Source organism: Pseudophryne corroboree, chromosome 2 (assembly GCF_028390025.1).
Source record: "Pseudophryne corroboree isolate aPseCor3 chromosome 2, aPseCor3.hap2, whole genome shotgun sequence".
In the NCBI taxonomy this organism is placed as follows: domain Eukaryota; kingdom Metazoa; phylum Chordata; class Amphibia; order Anura; family Myobatrachidae; genus Pseudophryne; species Pseudophryne corroboree.
Window position 1 is genome coordinate 667,248,894 of NC_086445.1, and position 21,447 is coordinate 667,270,340.

General features: G+C 43.4%; 1 protein-coding gene across 1 annotated transcript; it reads right to left on the minus strand.

Annotated features, from left to right (window-relative positions):
* Nucleotides 1–1,051: 1,051 nt before the first annotated feature.
* Nucleotides 1,052–19,281, minus strand: LOC135051065 (gastricsin-like). The gene is made up of 9 exons (XM_063957245.1): nucleotides 19,226–19,281; nucleotides 18,140–18,296; nucleotides 17,944–18,061; nucleotides 15,108–15,226; nucleotides 12,549–12,748; nucleotides 9,462–9,569; nucleotides 1,798–1,945; nucleotides 1,610–1,708; nucleotides 1,052–1,204 (listed from the first exon to the last, which is right to left on the minus strand). The coding sequence occupies exons 1-9, from the start codon at nucleotides 19,279–19,281 to the stop codon at nucleotides 1,052–1,054; spliced, it is 1,158 nt and encodes a 385-aa protein (XP_063813315.1).
* Between the last annotated feature and the right edge of the window lie 2,166 nt (nucleotides 19,282–21,447).

The window sequence follows — 21,447 nt, forward strand, 5'->3', positions numbered from 1 at the left end:
ACCATGTTGTTTTTCTGTAACGCTTCCTAAGTATCCTAAGGAACACCTACCAGATGGTTTGAAAGATACCAATGCAATCTGCCATCCACAACAGGTAACGGTGCAATATTGCCAAAAGCATATATCAGTTTGAGTATATGCTTTTGGTCTCACACAATGTACATTTTATTTGTTTTCCTCTTTTTATGTAAAATAATTCACACTTCTTTGAATAGTCACCTGTCACACCTACAGAGAAGTTGTGCACTCTGTCTCTTTTTGCAACACTGTTGTTGACTGACTTTGGGGAGGTGTATCAAAGCGTGGAGAGAGATAAAGGGTTGAGAAATAAAGTACAAACCAATCAGCACCCAACTGTAATTTTTCAATCTCAGCCTGTAAAATGGCAGTAAGATGCTGACTAGCTGGTACTTTATCTCTCTCCCAGCTTTGATACATCTCCCCCTTTGACTTTAACTGCGATCTGTACCCAATCAAAAGGCTGACATTGGGTGTATGTTATGTGAGTAGTGTCCCATGGCTGTTTATTACATACTTCAGTGATATTACAGTGTCTGAAAATTATGAATCCTATTGAATATCAGAGATACAGGCTGTATCTAACAATAATAATATTATGTCACTAAGAGAAAACAGAGCAGTGACCCTTCACAGGTGGCAAAAGTAATATAGCATTATAGAAGACAAATACCCTTATTTGTAAATTCCTCTTTACTTCATGATTTCTATATATGTTACCAAACTGTTTTACCTTGCTTTGACTCACATCATTGTTTTGTGTTATAGTGGTGATGTGATGATATTTGCATTTTCAAATTACTGTGTTTGTATTAAGTCTACTGTATATGTCATACTTAATTGTTCTGTTGTTTATTCCACATGTGTTTCGATTGACAACTGAGCATATTCTAATAGACATACCTGCATTCTTCATAGTATATTTCTTGACACATACAACAAATGAATACATTTGCCATGTTATACTGTATCTGATTTATTATGACATGATTGGTATTTCTTCAATGTCTAGTACATCAGGGTATGCTATTGTTTAGGCCATGGCTGCAAAGCCAACCTGGTTGTTGCCAAAGTCATAGACAGAGTAGTATTGCCGAAGGAACACATCTCCCAGAATCCAGAGCGGCTGACCATTCCTGGAAGGCAGATATGTTGCCTCAAATCCAACAACACAATATCCATTGATCTGCAATAGATTATGACATATGACGGTTATTCAGCTATAGTATTTATTATTGAACTAACCTTTTTTTATATAATCTGTCTAATGGGCCCAAAACATCTATGGGACAATAATCAGCACTCAGAATTACTGGTGAACATCATAACTGGTGATATATTGGTGAATCAGCAAACTCCTACATGTTAAGAATCCCCAACTTGATGAGTCTGATAATTATTTCTCTGAATCTGTGAATGAAGGATTTCCAACATGTTGGATTTTCAAGATCCCCTGACCCAAGCATTTTCAGATTCTGGGGAATTGCCCAGATAGCTGTCTGATGTATGGGCCTCAAAAGTTATTTATATACAGTACAACATGCTAATTTTGGATGAATAAAGGAAAAAAAGAATTTGGTTTTAAAGATACCTGTAGGATATATCCTGAGGGAGGAATAGAGAACTGGGTCCCACTGATGGTGAAGCTGATAGCAGGCAGACTCTGCACATTGTTGCAGTTGACCATGTACTATGCAAAAAGGATTTATGGATTCAGTGATTTATATACAGAGTGGTTTAAATCCAGAAAATTTTAATTCTCAAAAGCATAATCATTACCTCTCCATTTTGCCCTTCCTGGGCACCAATATATTGGTACAGGTAACCCAGGTACTGCTGTGGGATGGTAAGTAGAGGAGTCCCTGTGTCCACAATTCCCTGGCAACCCTGACTGCACCAGCCACTGGCCTGTCCATTAACAGAGAACCTATAAAGGTCGATAAAAAATGGAAGTATGCCTGTGAAACTTGTATAAAGTAGTTTAGTTTCTAATGTAATCATTTAGAGAGAGAGAGAGAGAGAAGAGGGGTTCCCAATTGCGCTCAGGAGTGTCAAAAGATTCAGAAACAACACTGAAAACACAAATCAGAGGGCGCTAAATATTATACATAATCCTAATCTCAACCATCCATAATATAAGTAATGCTTTAAAACATTTTCTTAAAAATGTATTCACAATAGTAATAAAACAATTTCATTTCACAATGATAAAAGATCAAGATAATTTTTCAGATATACACTTATTAGACTGACAGCTGGTTTAAGTGTGTTTCTTTGCTGTCGTAAAATTCAGCATCCACCATAATGGTAGAACAGTTAAAGAACCCAATGCGTTTTGTCCCTTAGGACTTCCTCAGGGGTACTAAATCAATTGCTGAAACACAACGTGATAAAGGTAGCTTGAAAAAAGTTGAAATATCACTGTTAGTATTGATTCAGATGAATCAGCACATGTCTGAGTAATTAAAATTCTAGACAAAATCTTAAGTGGATAAGGAGGTCTTTAGTGTCTAGACCTACAATCTATATTGTATCTATATTGAGTGCAGGAAATTAATAAATATTTCATATACGCTGTCTAGCGCAAGTAGTATTTACTTACTGTGTAAATAGATGATCCTGTTATGAGCCACGGCTGTGGCTCATTCCTGTTTTGCATTTTGGTTATGTATTTTATGTTATATTTCTGTTTATGTTCCCCGTGGGTGTCATGGGGTGCTCGGAGCTCACCCTTAAGGAGAGGATACTGTTATGAACCATAGGTAGTGGTTCATTCCTATTTTATGTTTTTAGTTCTCTTGCAGGCCAGGATTTCCCTTTGCTCTGGTTTAGAATATTATTGTTTTTCTGTCAGTGGTGAGTCTGTGTAATTGCAGCCTGTTTCCATGTGGTTGGCCTCACCTGTCTGCTAATTGCATCTTGTCAGTTTGGAGTCATGCAACAGGACAGCTGCACAACATAATTAATAAGGCCTCTCTGTTATATGCTGGCTCAGTGCAATTCACAGACGCTGGTGATATTTCCTGGGTTCCAGAGTTCTTGAGTTCTGAGCTAGTCCCTGCCAGTGCCTGAGCTCCTGTCTAGCAGTGTCTGTCTAGCTGCTTCCGGTGTCGGTTCCTGTGTTGATTCCTGTGTCAGTTCCTGTGTCTGATTCCGTGTCCTGCCATGAAGCATTCCTGTCCAGAAGTCCTGTGGCTTTGCCTGTGCCTGGTCGAGTTTCTGGCTTCTTGGTGTCCACCGGTCTGTCGTTTGGGATTCTGCCTGTCCTCCAGTTCTGAGAGTCTGTGTCGGCAGCATTGGGGGTTCCTGTCCGTTTGCCAGTATTTGTACCGGTTCTGTGAGTAGCGGCTTTGCCGCGTCCGTCGGCCAAGGCCGCTGTATTCCTTTGTTATATTTAGTTACTGGTGTTTTGCAGAGGGTTCTGCTTATGCTGTCACCGCCGGTACACAAAAGTATTGTGTCGGCGTGTGGACAGCATTTCCTTTGGTTGTTCTTTTCCTTTGGCGGCAAGCCGCACATACATTTAGTTTTAGGCTAGTCAGTAGCCCCTGGCTTTGGTTGTTTCAGTTAGAGGTCCCCTTGTTATTACCCTGTCTCAGTTCACTCTTTGTCTCCCTTTAAGATCTGCGGGGGCATCGGAGTTGGGCAGACCTAATCCGCCCTTCAAACGCGGCTGCCATGGGCCCAAGAAACCATAGTCATGCAGGCGTGAACTGACCACACGGGTAAAACAACGGCGGTAGGGTGCTAGGGGCTATTTCCACACCACACCTTGTTTCAGCGTCACGTTCTGGTGCTCAGGACTCACTTCGCAACATCTCCCTTGTTCTGAGCACCAGGAACCTAACAGATCCAGGATAAAGAAGCCAGGACTTAGATATTTTATACTTAGATACTATAAGATATCACATCCTAAAAACACATATAAACATTCATTACATTAACAGGTCATTGTTCAAAAATGTTAGGGCCTGAAGATATTTGAGATCATGGGGTAGATTATTTTCCTGTGCATGTACAGTATGTGCAGTAGTTTTCCTGACTTTTACCATGTGTAAGGGTACTGCTACCACCATTTATACTATAATTGCAGATAGCCAAGAGCAGCAGTTTGTTATCAGCTGTATAGCTATAGTAAAAAGACTTTTACACAATTCACATTCCCTAAAAGGATAGAAATTGTTACAGTACATACAGTGCATCCAGAAAGTATTCCCAGCGCTTCACTCTTTCCACATTTTGTTATGTTACAGCCTTATTCCAAAATGGAATAAATAATTTTTTTCCCCCTCAAAATTCTACACACAATGGGGGTCATTCCGAGTTGTTCGCTCATTATTTTTTTCTCGCAACGGAGCGATTAGTCGCTAATGCGCATGTGCAATGTTCGCAGTGCGACTGCGCCAAGTAAATTTGCTATGCAGTTAGGAATTTTACTCACGGCATTACGAGGTTTTTCCTTCGTTCTGGTGATCGTAATGTGATTGACAGGAAGTGGGTGTTTCTGGGCAGAAACTGGCCGTTTTATGGGAGTGTGTGAAAAAACGCTACAGTTTCTGAAACTTTCTGGGAAAAACGCGGGAGTGGCTGGAGAAACGGAGGAGTGTCTGGGCGAACGCTGGGTGTGTTTGTGACGTCAAACCAGGAACGACAAGCACTGAACTGATCGCACTGGAAGAGTAAGTCTCGAGCTACTCAGAAACTGCACAGAGAAGTCTTTTCACAATATTGCAAATCTTTCGTTCGCAATTTTGATAAGCTAAGATTCACTCCCAGTAGGCGGCGGCTTAGCGTGTGCAAAGCTGCTAAAAGCAGCTTGCGAGCGAACAACTCGGAATGAGGGCCAATGGCCCTTATTCCGAGTTGTTCGCTCGCTAGCTGCTTTTAGCAGCATTGCAAACGCTAGGCCGCTGCCCTCTGGGAGTGTATCTTAGCTTAGCAGAATAGCGAACGAAAGGTTAGCAGAACTGCTACTAAATAATTCCTTGCAGTTTCTGAGTAGCTCCAGACCTACTCCTAGATTGCGATCACCTCGGTCCGTTTAGTTCCTGGTTTGACGTCACAAACACGCCCTGCGTTCGGCCAGCCACTCCCCCGTTTCTCCAGCCACTCCTGCGTTTTTACCTGGCATGCTTGCGTTTTTTAGCACACTCCCTGAAAACGCCATGTTGCCGCCCAGAAACACCCACTTCCTGTCAATCACACTACAATCACTCGAGCGTTGAAAAAACGTTGCTCAAGCTTGTGTAAATCTACTAAGTTTTGTGTTAAATAACTAAGTGCATGAGCATTTTCTACCTAATCGCTCCATTGCGAAAAACAGCAACGAGCGAACAACTCGGAATGACCACCAATACCCAATAATGACACTTTTTTTTTTTTGTGCAAATTTATTAAAAACTAGCTGGAGTACCCAGCGTTGCCCGGGAATGTAAGAATGATTGTTTACAAAAATGTATTATTTAAATATTAAACACACAGTATAAATAACATAGTATAAAAAAGCAGGTAAAATGTTATACACATCAATAAAATGAAAACCCAATGTGCTGCGTGGGGTCAATGCTACTTCCACTATATAACTGTCAGTGTGTGGGTTCGTGCTACGTCCATTCCCCTCCTCACATCATGTCACTGCCCCTGTCACATGCAGCCCTGTCATCACTGACATATCATGTATGTCTTGATATAGTCTGTGCTGCTGGCCCATCCCTAGGGGTGCTAGTGGTGTGTTACCCCCACAGTGTTTGTTCCCAAAGAGTAAGTAATATGTGTAGCAAGTTTGGTGTAAATTGCTCCAGGCATTCCAGAGTTATGCTGTCTGCTGAAAAACTCTGTGCTGCTGCCTCAACCTTAGGGGTGTTTTACCCCCACAGTGTTTGTTCCCAGCTTGTAAGTCATATGTATACCAAGTTTATTGTAAATTGGTCTAGGCATTCTGCATTATGCTGCCTCCTGAAATACTCTGTGCTGCTGTCCCACCGCTAGGGGTGTCTAACCCCCACAGAGTTTGTTCCCAGATTGTAAGTCAGATGTGTACCAAGTTTGGTGTAAATTGCTGCAGGCCTTCTACAGTTATGCTGTCTGCTGACATACTGTGCTGCTGTCCCACCCCTAGGGGTGCTAGGGGTGTCTGACCCCCACATTGTTTGTTTCCCGAGTGTAAGTCATACAGATGTGTCCACTTACATCTTTGCTTTTTTACAAATTTGGCACAACATGAAAAACACGGCTAAGCTGTTTTTCACGAGTAGCGAGTGGATGAATTTAAAAAAAAATATTGTTTGCCATAGTAGAATATATATAAAGTAACATACTAAAGAAGCAAATTAAGAAAAATCACAAGGCATGGCTAAATCTGTGAGTCTATGGCATGCAAAACTGTGCCATACATGGCGGGATATAGCAAAGATGTATGTGGACACATCTGTATGTGTATTCAGATTGTTGTAAATTGGTCTAGCCATTCGGGATTTATGCTGTCTCCTGAAATACTCTGTGCCGCTGTCCCACCCCTAGGGGTGCTAGGGGTGTCTGACCCCCACAGAGTTTGTTCCCAGATTGTAAGTGAGATGTGTACCAAGTTTGGTGTAAATTGCTCCAGGCATTCCACAGTTTTGCTGGCTGCTGACATACTCTGTGCCGCTGTCCCACCCCTAGGGGTGTCTAACCCCCACAGAGTTTGTTCCCAGATTGTAAGTGAGATGTGTACCAAGTTTGGTGTAAATTGCTCCAGGCCTTCCACAGTTTTGCTGGCTGCTGACATACTCTGTGCTGCTGTCCAACCCCTGGGGGTGCTCGCGGTGTCTGCCCCCCCCCCTCCCATAGCGTTTTTTTCCAGAGTGTAAGTCATATGTGTACCAAGTTTGTTGTAATTTGCTGCAGCCATTCCAGAGTTATGCTGTCTGATGAAATACTCAGTGCTGCTGCCTCACCCCTAAGGGTGCTAGGGGTATCTTCCTCTCACAGTGTTTGTTGCCAGATTGTAAGGCATATGTGTACCAATTTTTGAGTACATTGCTCCAGCAATTCCGGAGTTATGCTGTCTCCTGATATATTCTGTGCTGCTCTCTGCCCCCCTAGGGGTGCTAGGGATTTCAAATTGTTTTAGTTGCCTCCTCCATGTTTTAATACGCTTGTATGTGAAATTTCACAATCTTTGCTTGTAAACTGTGGATTTGTATAGAAAGACAGAAGGACAGAATGACAGATTTTCATTTTTATATATTGGATAAAAAACTAAGAAATCACATGTACATAAGTATTCACAGCCTTTGCCATGAAGCTCAAAATTGAGCTCAGGTGTATCCGGTTTCCACTGAGTATCCTTGAGAGGTACCTACAGCTTAATTGGAGTCCCCCTATGGTAAATTCAGTTGATTGGACATCATTTGAAATGGCACACACCTGTCTATATAAGGTCCCACTGCATGTCTGAGCACAAACCAAGTATGAAGTCAAAGGAATTGTCTGTAGACCTCAGAGACAGGAGTGTCTCAAGGCACAAATCTGGGGAAGGGTACAGAAAAATATCTGCTGTTTTGAATGTCCCAATGAAAACAATGGCCTCCATCATCCATAAATGGAAGAAGTTCGAAACCACCAGGACTCTTCCTAGAGCTGGCTATCCGTCTTAACTGAGCGATCGGGGAAGAAGGGCCCTAGTCAGGGAGGTGACCAAGAACCTGATAGTCACTCTAACAAAGCTACAGCATTCATCTGTGGAGAGAGGAGAACCTTCCAGAAGGACAACCATCTCTACAGCAATCCACAAATCAGGCCTGTATGGTAGAGTAGCCAGATGGAAGTCACTCCTTAGTAAAAAGCACATGGCAGATTGCCTGGAGTCATTGGCGTATCTATAATGGGTGCAGTGTGTGCGAGGCACATGGGCCCCCAGGGTCCAGGGGGGCCCACCACGCACACACTGCACCCATTTGTTTAATACTTACCTCTCTGGTGTCCCCCGTCGGAGCCATCCCTTCTCAGCAGCATAATAGAGTTTGAACACTAGGGGGAACAAACTCTATTGCGCTTGCTGAAAACTCCGGAAAGATGGCACAGCGGCCATTTTTCCGGAGTTTCACGCATGCGCATTAGCAAAATCTTCGGGAAAATGGCAGCCGCGCCGTGTTCCCGGAGGTTTGCGAATGCGCAATAGAGTCTGTTCTCAGACTCTATTGCGCTGCGGAGAGGGATGGCACCGCCGGGGGACCCAGGAGAGGTAAGTATTAAAATACCTGTGCATCAGTCAGAGAGGAGGGGGCCCCTGAAGCAGAAGGCTGCACACGGGCCTCCTCCTCTCTTAAAACGCCCCTGCCTGGAGTTTGCCAATATGAACCTGAAGGACTCTCAGGCCATGAGAAAAAAAATTCTCTGGTCTTTTGAGACAAAGATTGAACTCTTTGGCGTGAATGCCAGGCCTCATGTTTGGAGGAAACCAGGCACCGCTCATCACCAGGCCAATACCATCCCTACAGTGAAGCATGGTGGTGGCAGCATCATGCTGTGGGGATGTTTTTCAGTGGCAGGAATTGTGAGACTTGTCAGGATAGAGGGAAAGATGAATGCAGCAATGTACAGAGACATCCTGGGTGAAAACCTGCTCCAGAGTGCTCTTGACCTCAGACTGGGGTGATGGTTCATCTTTCAGCAGGACAACGACCCTAAGCACACAGCCAAGATATCAAAGGAGTGCCTTCAGGAAAACTCTGTGAATGTCCTTGAGTGGCCCAGCCAGAGCCCAGACTTAAATCCAATTGAACATCTCTGGAGAGATCTGAAAATGGCTGTGCACCGACGCTTCCCATCCAACCTTATGGAGCTTGAGAGCTGCTGCAAAGAGGAATGGGCGAAACTGCCCAAAGATAGGTGTGTCAAGCTTGGGGCATCATATTCAAAAAGACTTGAGGCTGTAATTGCTGCTAAAGGTGCATCGACAAATTATTGAACCAAGGCTGTGAATACTTATGTACAGGTGATTTCTTAGTTTTTTATTTTTAATAAATTTGCAAAAATCTCCAAAAAACTTTTTTCAGTTGTCATTATGGGGTATTGTGTGTAGAATTTTGAGGGGAAAAAATGAATTTATTCCATTTTGAAATAAGGCTGTAAGATAACAAAATGTAGAAAAAGTGAAGCGCTGTGAATACTTTCCGGATACACTGTATATATTTACAAATATTTTCAGTTGATCTTTTCTGTAATGCACATTTAAGCTTTTCCCTAAAGGAAAACAATACGCCTTGTTGGTAAATTCAGTTGCAGAGGGAGATGTATCAAACTAATCAGCTTCTAGCTGTCATTTATTGGCTGTGCTAGATAAATGACAACTAGACGCTTATGGGCAAACGTATCTACTTTATCTCTATCAAAGGTTTGATACATCTCCCTCTCTCTATCCTTTCCCTTACCAATTACCCTACTTTACATGTGATACTCACTCTTCAATAGCAATCTGCCAGTATATCTGTTGAGTTACCGGTGTCCAATAAATTTGGCCAGAGTAGAGGCTGCTGTCCACACCTCCAAGTATCACCTCTCCAGATTGTCTGTGAAGACAAGAGACATTCTTATCCTGCCAATTATTGCTCAGCAATCCCTTCAGCCAAATATGCCACCAAAGGGGAATAGAATAGTTCAGCTGTTACTTTGTGCTTCTACATACTCCACCACATTATCATAAATGTATTTAGTAATACTAAAAATAATAAATTAGTGTTGTAAAATCAATTCATAGTTATTGCTGTGGGGAAGCTCAGGTGTTGTGAATTGAAATCCTACCTCAGATATTTGGAAGGGGAAGGGAAACATCTGCCCTATACCGTAGGTACAGTATTAATGAAGCAAACAACTCCCATTTACCTATACCCTACTTGTTGTGCTCTAGTTTACAGGCACCCCTAGAGCAGAAGCCATATGCACTGCATAGCTGCCTGCTATATGTGTTAGGTATGTACAGTATGTGTTTGAAAGTAAATACAGCATCCTTTAGAATGTAAGCTCTCACGAGCAGGGCCCTCAACTCTGATGTGCTTGTCGTTCTCTCACTTATACCATCTTCAACGGCACCAAATCCTGCGGTTTACTGCCACCTTGATACCTATTTCAGTGTCATATGCTGATGTAACTATGTTTATATACCCTGTACTTGTCCTATATTGTCTTCACCTGTAAGTCACTATTTTCCTGTTTTGATTATTCGTTTATGTACTCTGTAGTTGGGCGCCATATAAATAAAGGATAATAATGATAATACAGGTTGAGTATCCCATATCCAAATATTCCGCAATACGGACTTTTTTGAGTGAGAGTGAGATAGTGAAACCTTTGTTTTTTGATGGCTCAATGTACACAAACTTTGTTTAATACACAAAGTTATTAAAAATGTTGTATTAAATGACCTTCAGGCTGTGTGTATAAGGTGTACATAATACATAAATGAATTGTGTGAATGTACACACACTTTGTTTAATGCATAAAGTTATAAAAAATATTGGCTAAAATTACCTTCAGGCTGTGTGTATAAGGTGTATATGAAACATAAATGCATTCTGTGCTTAGATTTAGGTCCCATCGCCATGATATCTCATTATGGTATGCAATTATTCCAAAATACGGAAAAATCCCATATCCAAAATACCTCTGGTCCCAAGCATTTTGGATAAGGGATACTCAACCTGTAATGTGAAACAAGCACTGCTTTTGTTTACCATCTAGTAAGATTTGAAACACCATAAAGGTTATGTTAGACCCTGTAGCTGATATAGTGTTACGAGTGACTAGTAACACACTGCTACTCTAGCAGGAACATATAAAACAGAATACTATTATATTTATAATGCTCTCGTTTTTACAATATAATTTTCCTTTTAATCATCCCATGGGTTTATATCTGTAAAGTTAGCAAATAACGAATGTTTCCCTGCATGCATCAGTATGTACATGTTAATGTTGTTTACCTGGTAAAAGAATGCATTATGTAGTTGGCACTACTAACCACATGTGTGCCAGTAGAAGAGTATGTTTTAGTCAGTCATATATCACTGACATTATGGCTTTTATTACCTTGGGGCCTGGTTTCGAGAAAAACTGATCTTAGTATTTGTTTATGCAGGTGTTATATGTTTTTATGGTCCATTTAGCTTTAGTGTACAACTTTGTTCTATATTATGTTCCGTTGGTACACATCTGGAAAGAGTCATATGTATATCACAAGTAGATCAATTCTTGCAGTAAACATTCTTCATATACACATACTGTACAAAATTAGTACCATGAACATAAATATTTATTGAATGCCTGGAAGTGTCAGTGGGAAATAAAGTATCTGTAACTTTGTACTTGTTTAAAAATAATTCCTGTGCCTTTAAAGTCGTAGCCCAGTGTCTCTTGTACACTTTGGTGTTTCGGTGAGTCTGCGATGCGAAAACGATGTAAATTGTAAAGAAAAGGTAATTACACTACACCAGGGCTGCCATCAGAAATTGTGGGGCCCGGGACTGACAAAATAGGTGCCCCCCCACAAAATCTCTCTCTCTCTCTCTCTCTATAAAAGTAAAAAAAAAAAGATATTTTCAAAATAAATAAATCCTGTGAACAGTAGCGGTGGTGCTAATGCATGCCATCTATAGTAGCGCCGGACTGCTTACACATAATAACCACACAGATACACACATACCCATATACACACACACTTAGATACACACACACCCATACACACTCACTCACTCACTCACTCACTCACTCACTCACTCTCTCTCTCTCTCTCTCTCTCTCTCTCTCTCTCACTCACCCTAACTTACCTATCACAGGAGCTGTTGCAGATCATTCTCCTGTGACCTGTGGTAGCAGCCAGCCTGGTCTTGTGTAGCCCCACCCCCTCAATTCTCGTAGCCCCACCCCCTTTCATACCCGAGTTCTGACACTGTCACAGGAGGGGGGAGAGGATGCTGCAAACTTCAATTGAAAACGTCCCTCCCAAAATGGCCGCCGCCTCAGAGGAGAAAAGTTATTAAAGATACTAGAGGAGCCTCCTCTAGTATCTTTAATAACTGTCTGCTATAAGGCGATGGCCATTTTGGGAGGGGTGCTTACAATTGATGCTTGCAGCGTCCTCTCCCCCTCCTGTGACTGTCAGATCTCGGGCATGAAAAGGGGGCGGGGCAAAGTGGCGGGCGGACGGCGGCATGAGCAGCTCGGACCCTCTCTCTCTATTAGAGAGGCCAGGCCCGGGATTACTGTGCCCACAGCACCCCCCTGATGGTGGGCCTGCACTACACTGCTCGGTCAGTCATGCCAGGCATCTTGCACTGTATGGTGTATTGTAGATAGGTGTATGAGGGCACATCTGTTTTCTAAAGCCTCTGTACTCACTACATCATGTGCCATGTAACTGTACTTGCTATGGTGGTCAGATAACACTGAAATGTATGCTTATTTTGCATAGCATTGCCACTTTAATTTAATGCTTTAACATTATTCCACTCTTTGGTCCACTAATTTGACTTAAGTAAACAGTCTGTTCTTACCCAGTGAGATAGAAGCTGAACAGCGGCTGTGGGATGAGATTTTGCTTTATCAGACCCTGAACAGCAGTTGTGGCTCCTCCTGCTGACATTGACTGATAGGCCATTCCAAATATTCCATCAAATTTGGCATAATAGAAGAAGCTACTTGGCTCAGTGACACTCAGACCCAGTTCCTGGTTTTGAATAGACAGACCTTGTACCTACAAAATATTAATGAATGAATACTAACAGATAAGTACTGGTAATACATATGAATGAAAATAAAATCTGAATATGTAAATTCCAGGGCTGTCACTGGTAGAGGTAGTGGGGAGAGGGGATATTAAAACACCCAGGACTGGAATGATTAGCTGTGGATGGATTATGGACTGTCCACAGAGCTTGAGCCATCTTGGATCCAAGGGGAAGTCATTGCTGGACCAACAATTTTTTTTTACTGGTCCACAGTCACTTCCTCATTGCTCCCCGCCACACACACACACATAGACACTCACAGGGAGGCACTCAGTTTTTCTGTCTGTCAGGAGACCGTCGCCAGAATCCCATCACCCGAAATAACGGCAGTCGAAATCCCGACTGTTGGCTGAAATCCCCACTCGGGTGGTGGTACATGCCACCGCCCAAGGTGGAATAAATCCCCTGGCCCGAAGCGTGGCGAGCACAGCGAGCCCATGAGGGGACACGCTGCGCTCACCACCGGTATTCTGACTGTCGGAATCCAGATGACGGTCTCCAGACCTCTGGGATCCCAACAGCCGGGATTTCATACTGAATCCCACTCACACACAGGTTACAAGTACAGTACTGAGTTTTTGCAATGCTGCTCCTGCACCCTACAAGGGGTTTCTGCACAGTTAATGTACCCTAGTTTGAGTGTACTACATAGAAAGTCTGAGTCTTCTCCAAGAAGCATCCGTACCAGAGTCTGAGATTGTTCTCTTCATTAAAAACTATATGTAGTGATAATTATATGTTGTTACTTTTAAAGTTGTCCTGTCACTTGCACACAGTGAAGCAATTAATTTTGTGGGTTGAGGTAATATTCATGAGAATGTAGTCTATCAATTCATTAGCCAGTACCTTGTGAAGATAAGTTTTGGTAATGTTAGGCAGATTGATTGCACGCTGGATCAGCCCACTAAGGGGGTCATTCCGACTTGTTCGCATGCAGCAGTTCTTCGCTGCGAACGGGTCTGGAATGCGCATGCGCGACGTGCACATTGCCCTGTCGCCGGGCTACGACACTGGATGCAAAGAAAGCGGTCGCAGTGGCGCCAGCAAGAAGATTGACAAAAGGACGCCTTTCCAGGGTGTCACCTGTCCATTGGCGGACGTTTTCTGGGCGTGGTAAGGAAAACGCAGGCATGTCCAGGAGAACGGAGGGCGGATGTCTGACGTCAAAGCCGGCCACATCATCGCTGAGATCATCGCACAGGGTAAGTATGTCCAGGGCTGGACTACTTTTACACAAAACTTTTTTAGCTAAACAGGGCTGCACAAGCGTTCGCAGCCCTGCTAAGCTAAAATACACTCCCTCATAGGCGGGGATTAGTTGACCGCGCCAGCAGCAAAAAGTTGCTGGCTGCGATCAACTCGGAATGACCACTTAAATGGACTTCTGCACTATGGGGGTAATTCCAAGTTGATCGCAGCAGGATTTTTGATAGCAATTGGGCAAAACCATGTGCACTGCAGGGGAGGCAGATATAACATGTGCAGAAAGAGTTAGATTTGGGTGGGTTATTTTATTTCTGTGCAGGGTAAATACTGGCTGCTTTATTTTTACACTGCAAATTAGATTGCAGATTGAACACACCACACCCAAATCTAACTCTCTCTGCACATGTTATATCTGCCTCCCCTGCAGTGCACATGGTTTTGCCCAATTGCTAACAAAAATCCTGCTGCGATCAACTTGGAATTACCCCCAATGGTCCTTATTCAGGTTTGTTAGCAAACCAAAAAAGTTAGCAATTGGGCAAAACCATGTTGCACTGCAGGAGGGGGGGGGGGCAGATCTAATATGTGCAGAGAGAGTTAGATTTGGGTGGGATGTGTTAAAACTGAAATCTAATTTGCAGTGTAAAAATAAAGCAGGCAGTATTTACCCTGCACAGAGATAATATAACCCACCCAAATCTAAATCTCTCTGCACATGTTACATCTTCCCCACCTGCACTGCAACATGGTTTTGCACATTAGTGTGCTTTTTTGGTTTGCTAACAAACCTGAACAACCCCATTGTATATTAGAAAGGTATACTTAGGAGTGGAACTGGACCCCCAAAATTATTTTGAAAATGATAAATTATACTTTGTCCTTGGGTGTCATGTCACAGGGCAGTTTCATTCCTGTAAACTTCCATCCCATAACTAAGATCACAGAAACTGTAACAAACAGAAATTAGTATAAAATAAAATGTATCACTTGCACTTGAATGAAGCAGTGCAGACTACATTGACTTTTATTATTTAATGTTTAGCAAATAAATGTGGAATATTAAAAAAAAAAAACTTTTAGAAAACACCTTCATTTGACATTTAGTTGATAGTTACTTACAGTGACTGTGTCGTAACCCAGCACTCCAGTCATGCTGCCACTCCCATAAGACATTGCAAACTGTTGGTTATTGGAGCTATATGTGGAGGACTGTGTAGGATTAAACAGTGGGTGATTGGCTAAAATAAATAAAAAAAACAGCATAATATCACTGTACATGGAATATTGGGGAATGTGTGTTTTTAAAGCAGTTTATTGTGGCGACTAGCCCAAGATGGTTGTAGGTTCACACAGCAGGCAATCCACTTAAACGACAACATTTTGATATACGGATGTGTCTTCGTACATTGGAGGTAATCAGACCTGATCACTAGGCTGCGTTTTCTCACAGCCTGCGATCAGGTCTGAACTGCGCATGCGTATGCACTGCAATGCGCAGGCGCGATGGACCGCAGCAATGGGAATCGGTGAATAGCGATGGGATGGTGCAAAAAAAAGCGATCGCACGGGCAATCGCAAGGAGATTGACAGAAAGAAGGCGTTTGTGGGTGGCAACTGATCGTTTCAGGGAGTATCTGGAAAAACTTAGGCATGTCCAAGCGTTGGAAGGGAGGGTGTCTGACGTCAATTCCAGTCCCGGAAATGCTGAAGTGATCGCAGTGGCTAAGTATGTCCTGGGCTGCGCATAGACTGCACAAAATCAGTTTGTGCAGCTCTGCTATACATGCGTTCATAAACTTGCACAGCTAAAATAATCTCCCCCAGTAGGCGGCGACTATCTGATCGCAGGGCTGCAAAAAACGCTGGGGTGCAAAAATCGCCCAGCGATCAGGTCTGAATTAGGCCCATCATTGCTGCAGTCACGCCAAACAGACCCTCTTGGCACTCTAGGTCCTGTGTTACTTTGCTAGCATCAGGTGTATCTTTGCAAAAAATGCAACGTCATGCAGTTAGGATGCACCAGGAGACTATGCTGATTAATTTGATATGTGACACTTGTATATCTGTGTGCAACCAAGTTTCTGAATCTGTACAATGTCGCAGCTGCAGATTTTTTTTTCCAATACAATTTCTGTTCTGCTCTATGGCCCTCATTCCGAGTTGTTCGCTCGGTATTTTTCATCGCATCGCAGTGAAAATCCGCTTAGTACGCATGCGCAATGTTCGCACTGCGACTGCGCCAAGTAACTTTACTATGAAGAAAGTATTTTTACTCACGGCTTTTTCTTCGCTCCGGCGATCGTAATGTGATTGACAGGAAATGGGTGTTACTGGGCGGATACACGGCGTTTCAGGGGCGTGTGGCTGAAAACGCTACCATTTCCGGAAAAAACGCAGGAGTGGCCGGGGAAACGGTGGGAGTGCCTGGGCGAACGCTGGGTGTGTTTGTGACGTCAACCAGGAACGACAAGCACTGAAATGATCGCACAGGCAGAGTAAGTCTGGAGCTACTCTGAAACTGCTAACTCGTTTGTAATCGCAATATTGCGCGTACGTCGGTCGCAATTTTAAGAAGCTAAGATTCACTCCCAGTAGGCGGCGGCTTAGCGTGTGTAACTCTGCTACATTCGCCTTGCGAGCGAACAACTCGGAATGAGGGCCTATATACAGACTAAGGGTTCTATTCATGAAGAAGTGAAAAGAGTGGAGAAGTGAGCCAGTTGAGAAGTTGCCCATAGCAACCAATCAGCTGCTACTTATAGGGGGTAATTCCAAGTTGATCGCAGCAGGAATTTTTTTAGCAGTTGGGCAAAACCATGTGCACTGCAGCGGAGGCAGATATAACATGTGCAGAAAGAGATAGATTTGGGTGTGGTGTGTTCAATCTGCAATCTAAATTGCAGTGTAAAAATAAAGCAGCCAGTATTTATCCTGCACAGAAATAAAATAACCCACCCAAATCTATCTCTCTCTGCACATGTTATATCTGCCCCCCTGCAGTGCACATGGTTTTGCCCAACTGCTAAAAAAATTTCCTGCTGCGATCAACTTGGAATTAAACCCATCATTTTATAGAATGCTCTTGAAAACTGTTACATCAATGCTGATTGGTTGCCATGGGCAACTTCTCCACTGGCTCGCATCTCCACTCTTTTCACTGCTTCATGAATAGACCCCTCAGTCACACACACAGTCATCTGGTGCATCCTAGTTGCATCATATTGTGACTAAGAAGCATTCTCAGTAAAAAAAAAAGACACCCGACACAGCAGAGTTGCACGGAATCTGGTGGCCCACTCTCACCAGACATCTCATGGTGTATTGAGTCTAGATGTTTGATGTTTGTTTTTAATCTGTAGATTAAATAAGCATTATTAATTTGTACCTAAATGTATAAATTGGTTTACAAGATTATGGATGTCTTCGAAAGCATAGAAAAAGTAAACTTGCTGCTAACACCAAGCATAGATTGATGCTTTAAAACATTCTCACAGCTAATTTTCATGAAATATCATATTCCTTATTAAATAGATGTGTTTTAAATGGGTGGTCTTTAGTATGCCGGCTGTCGGGATCCCGGCGCACAGTATAACGGCGCCGGAATCCCGATAGCCGGCATATTGACACTTATTCTCCCTCGTGGGGGTCCACGACCCCCCTGGAGGGAGAATAAAATAGCGTGGCGCACATAGCGCGCCACCGTGTGCCCGCAGCGCGCCACCGTGCGCCCGCAGCTTGGTGAGCGCAGCGAGCCCGCAAGGGGCTCATTTGCGCTCGCCACACTGTCGGTAAGCGGTGGTCGGGCTCCCGGCGCCGGTATAGTGGTCGCCGGGAGCCCGACCGCCTGCCTACCATACTACACAATGTAAAACCCCCCAGCTTCTGGGACACTTAATAAACTGATTTATTATAAATTTGCCCCCCATGACCACACCCAACAATAAATAGTACCTACTGCACGCTGGACTTTGACAGTATGTAGAACCAACCCAAAGATTGGAAGAACCAGTGTCAAAAGCAACAAGAAAGTTTTGGGGAGGGGTCCCAATGCTGATTTCACCAAAGTAATAGTTCTAGAAGACATAAGAAAATACATGGTCAAATAATATTTGCACAGTACGTGTAATATTACAGAGATAGTATGTACTTACATCTAAGTACATAGGCTCATAGGCCACTCCAAAGCTGTTGGGCCGATTTAGGCCGTATTTTATAGCTGGTTCTTTTATGTGAGTCTTCACAAAGTCTTGAAGAACTCCTTTCTCCTTCATGGTCTCTCGTATAGATTTCAGTCTCTTCAGTGGGACTCTTCAAATAAGAAGAGACACAGTTCTCTCATTATTCAAGAACACACTCATGTTATGTTTTCCACATTTAATATGAATAGTAACAAAAGGAATTCATTTATTTGAATCTTTTGATGGCTTGGACTAATTTGCAGACAGCAACAATAGATGATTTAGGGGCTAATTCAGTAAGGATAGCAAATTCTGCTAATCAGCAAAATTTGCTATCCTTTTGGTCGCATGCTGGGGGCCGTCCATCACCGGGCAAGGTTGCCCAGCATACTGACTGGCGCCTTCCCCCCTTCAACAAGCAGAAACTAAGGATGGCTCCTGCCAGCGCAGCTTAGCTGCACCTACAGGAGTCCCGGCACCATCTTACCCATCTCAGCGGCTGCGTGTGATGTCACGCAGCTGCCGCGACCACGCCCCCAACACACCCTGTTCGCGCTGCACCACTCACCGTTCGTGTTGCCCCACCACCGCAATGCTCAGTCTCCTCCCTGGAAACAGACCGTTGCCGCCCCCCCCCCCCCTGCCCCGCAACCGCCTCTGCCTGATTGACAGGCAGAGGCAATCACTTTTTCTGCAGCCCCCCCCCACAGAAAGTGCGGGCGCATGCGCATGCGCCCGCATCTTTTCAGCAAAAATTCAGGTTGGATCGCACACTGCGATCCAACCTGAATTAGCCCCTTAACCCTGGAAATGGACACTACAGCAGCTGCTTTCAAAATGCATTACCTGAGACAAAATCAAAGGGTGTTTCCACTGTTTAAGCTATACTACTACAGATACATTTATTGTACTAGTAATAAATATAATATATTAAAAGCAAGTAAGTTAAAAAGTAATTGTATAAGATTTAATGTCTGGGAAACACTTTAAAGCCACGCCAGAACTCCTTTATGAGTATATAGTTTGTTTATTTAAGCTTCAGTATACTAAAAGGCTCACCTAACTTGTCCCTCAGAGAGATGAAGGCATATGAATAAGATGATCATCCACTTCATGGTGACAGATTGCAGTCCAGCACTAGGAGCTGAGAGCTAGTCACTGCACAACCCCCTTTTATAAAGACAAGACATCTTTGTACCAGTAACATTATCCCACCTACCAATGAACACATTGTTCTTATCAGTTGTATTTAAGTCTAAATCCTAATATTAATCCAGAATTTGTTCCAAAAAGTCATACAGATAAGAACAACTCATTTACAGGAAAAACAAACACAGCTAATGTTGTAGCAAATGTTTATTTACTGAACACGTTCATTCCTGAATGGGGTTTTTCTGGGCGTACACGCAATATTATCAGCATCAAATCAGTACATTTTCCCAATTTTACCTACTGTGTAGTAGCCTCAACAATGGTCGCTAGGTCATAAATCTTACACTTGTGACTCTTGTCACAACTCTCTAATAGATGGTATGGATGCATGACCATACTAAGTAGGATTTGCTAATATCCTGAATCCATGGAGGCCATTAGTTACTCGGAAGACTTATTAATGAGTAAGGAAACAGGGCTTCTCTTGTTTCCCGCACACTTGGAACAATTCATGAGAAGGGGTCCTGGCTATCCCCACAATACAGGCAGCACTTGCTCCTCTTTTCCTGCTGGTCAGGAAGGTATCATGTTTTCCCAATTTGCATGGGTTCCTCAGGAGGCACAAAAGGACCTGAGTACTAGGAGGGGAGGGGGGTTGTAACCAGAGTACACTGTCACAACTCTCTGATAGATGGCATGGATGTTTAACTATACTTAGTAGGATTTGCTAGTACCCTGAACAGAGATGTGGGGGTATATTTACTAAGATTCGTATTAGTGTCGATTTGGAGGGAGATTAAACACGAATGACATCGAATGTGTGAATTTGCAACTTTTTGAATTTGTTACGCCTCGTTTACTATGGTGTCGTATTTAGATTTTTCTTTGTTTTCGATGTCGATGTCATTCATAAATTTTTCAAGGTAGAATGCAGCCGACTTGTATATTGCGGCCGTGTTTTGCATTTGTTTTTACAAATTCGTAATTTAAAGATGACGGCAGTGTTTTTCCATTCCCGGTCGCGTTTTTTTTCCTGACTTTCGATTTTGTCACTCGTCCGTGATTGGTTGGTTTTGTGATGGAGGAGTGTCTGTGCTCATTACTATAAAACCGCCCCAAACCGACCGAACCTCGTGGGTTTAGCTAGTGGAGAGGTGAGAGGAAGTTGTGTTTGGTGTAGGAGAGTTGTTTGGAGTTTTTGGTGGATTTGTGGTGTATTTTTGCGATTGCTGAGTGCTGTACTGTGTGTGTAAGTAGTCTTGTCATACTTGTTGTGTAGTTTATTTAAAGTTTGTGACATTTTTTGTTTGTATTTTTATTTTTAGTCTATTGTCATTGTGTGTGTGTGTGTGTGTGTGTGTGTGTGTGTGTGTGTGTGTGTGTGTGTGTGTGTGTGTGTGTGTGTTTTTGGTGTGTGGTGTGTAGTGGTAGTGGAGGAGTGTGTTTTGTGTTTTATTATTTCTCAGTGTTCTTTGTTGTTTGTCAGTAATATGTCCCAGTCAGAGGTCAGCGAGGTGGCGGAGGTGAGTGAGGTGGAGGAGGTGAGTGAGGTGGAGGAGGTGAGTGAGAGGGAGGAGGTTAGTGAGGTGGAGGAGGTTAGTGAGGTGGAGGAGGAGGGTGAGGTTGCTGCTGCGGCCTCGAGTGAGAGTGACAGTGATGGTGCTGTGGCTCCGCAGCCACACACCACTACAAAGACGGGTCGCAATGTGAAGTTCAGCTATGCAGAGAATGTTGCATTGGTGCGGGAGCTGATGCGCCATCATCGTCAGCTGTTTGGCCCAATGCGGCCAAGGTTCCTTCACGCAGGAAAAATGTTCTGTGGGGGAAGGTAGTAGCGGCAGTTAACAGTGAGGGTGTGGTGAGGAGGACCGAGGACACGTGTCACAGGAGATTCTACGACATCAAGTGCCGTGTAGGCTTAGATGGCCAAGGAGGCAAAGTCAGCCAGACAAACAGGGGGTGGCCATCCCTTTAGGGTGTTGTATCGTGAGTGGGAGGAGTCTGTGCGGTCCCTTATTCCGCCAGAAGTGGTTGGTGCAACTAATGTCCAGGATTCGGATCGTCCGAGGCAGGATGGTGAGTTATGTATTGTGCATTTGTTGTGAGTTTACATATGTGCTTTGGCCTTA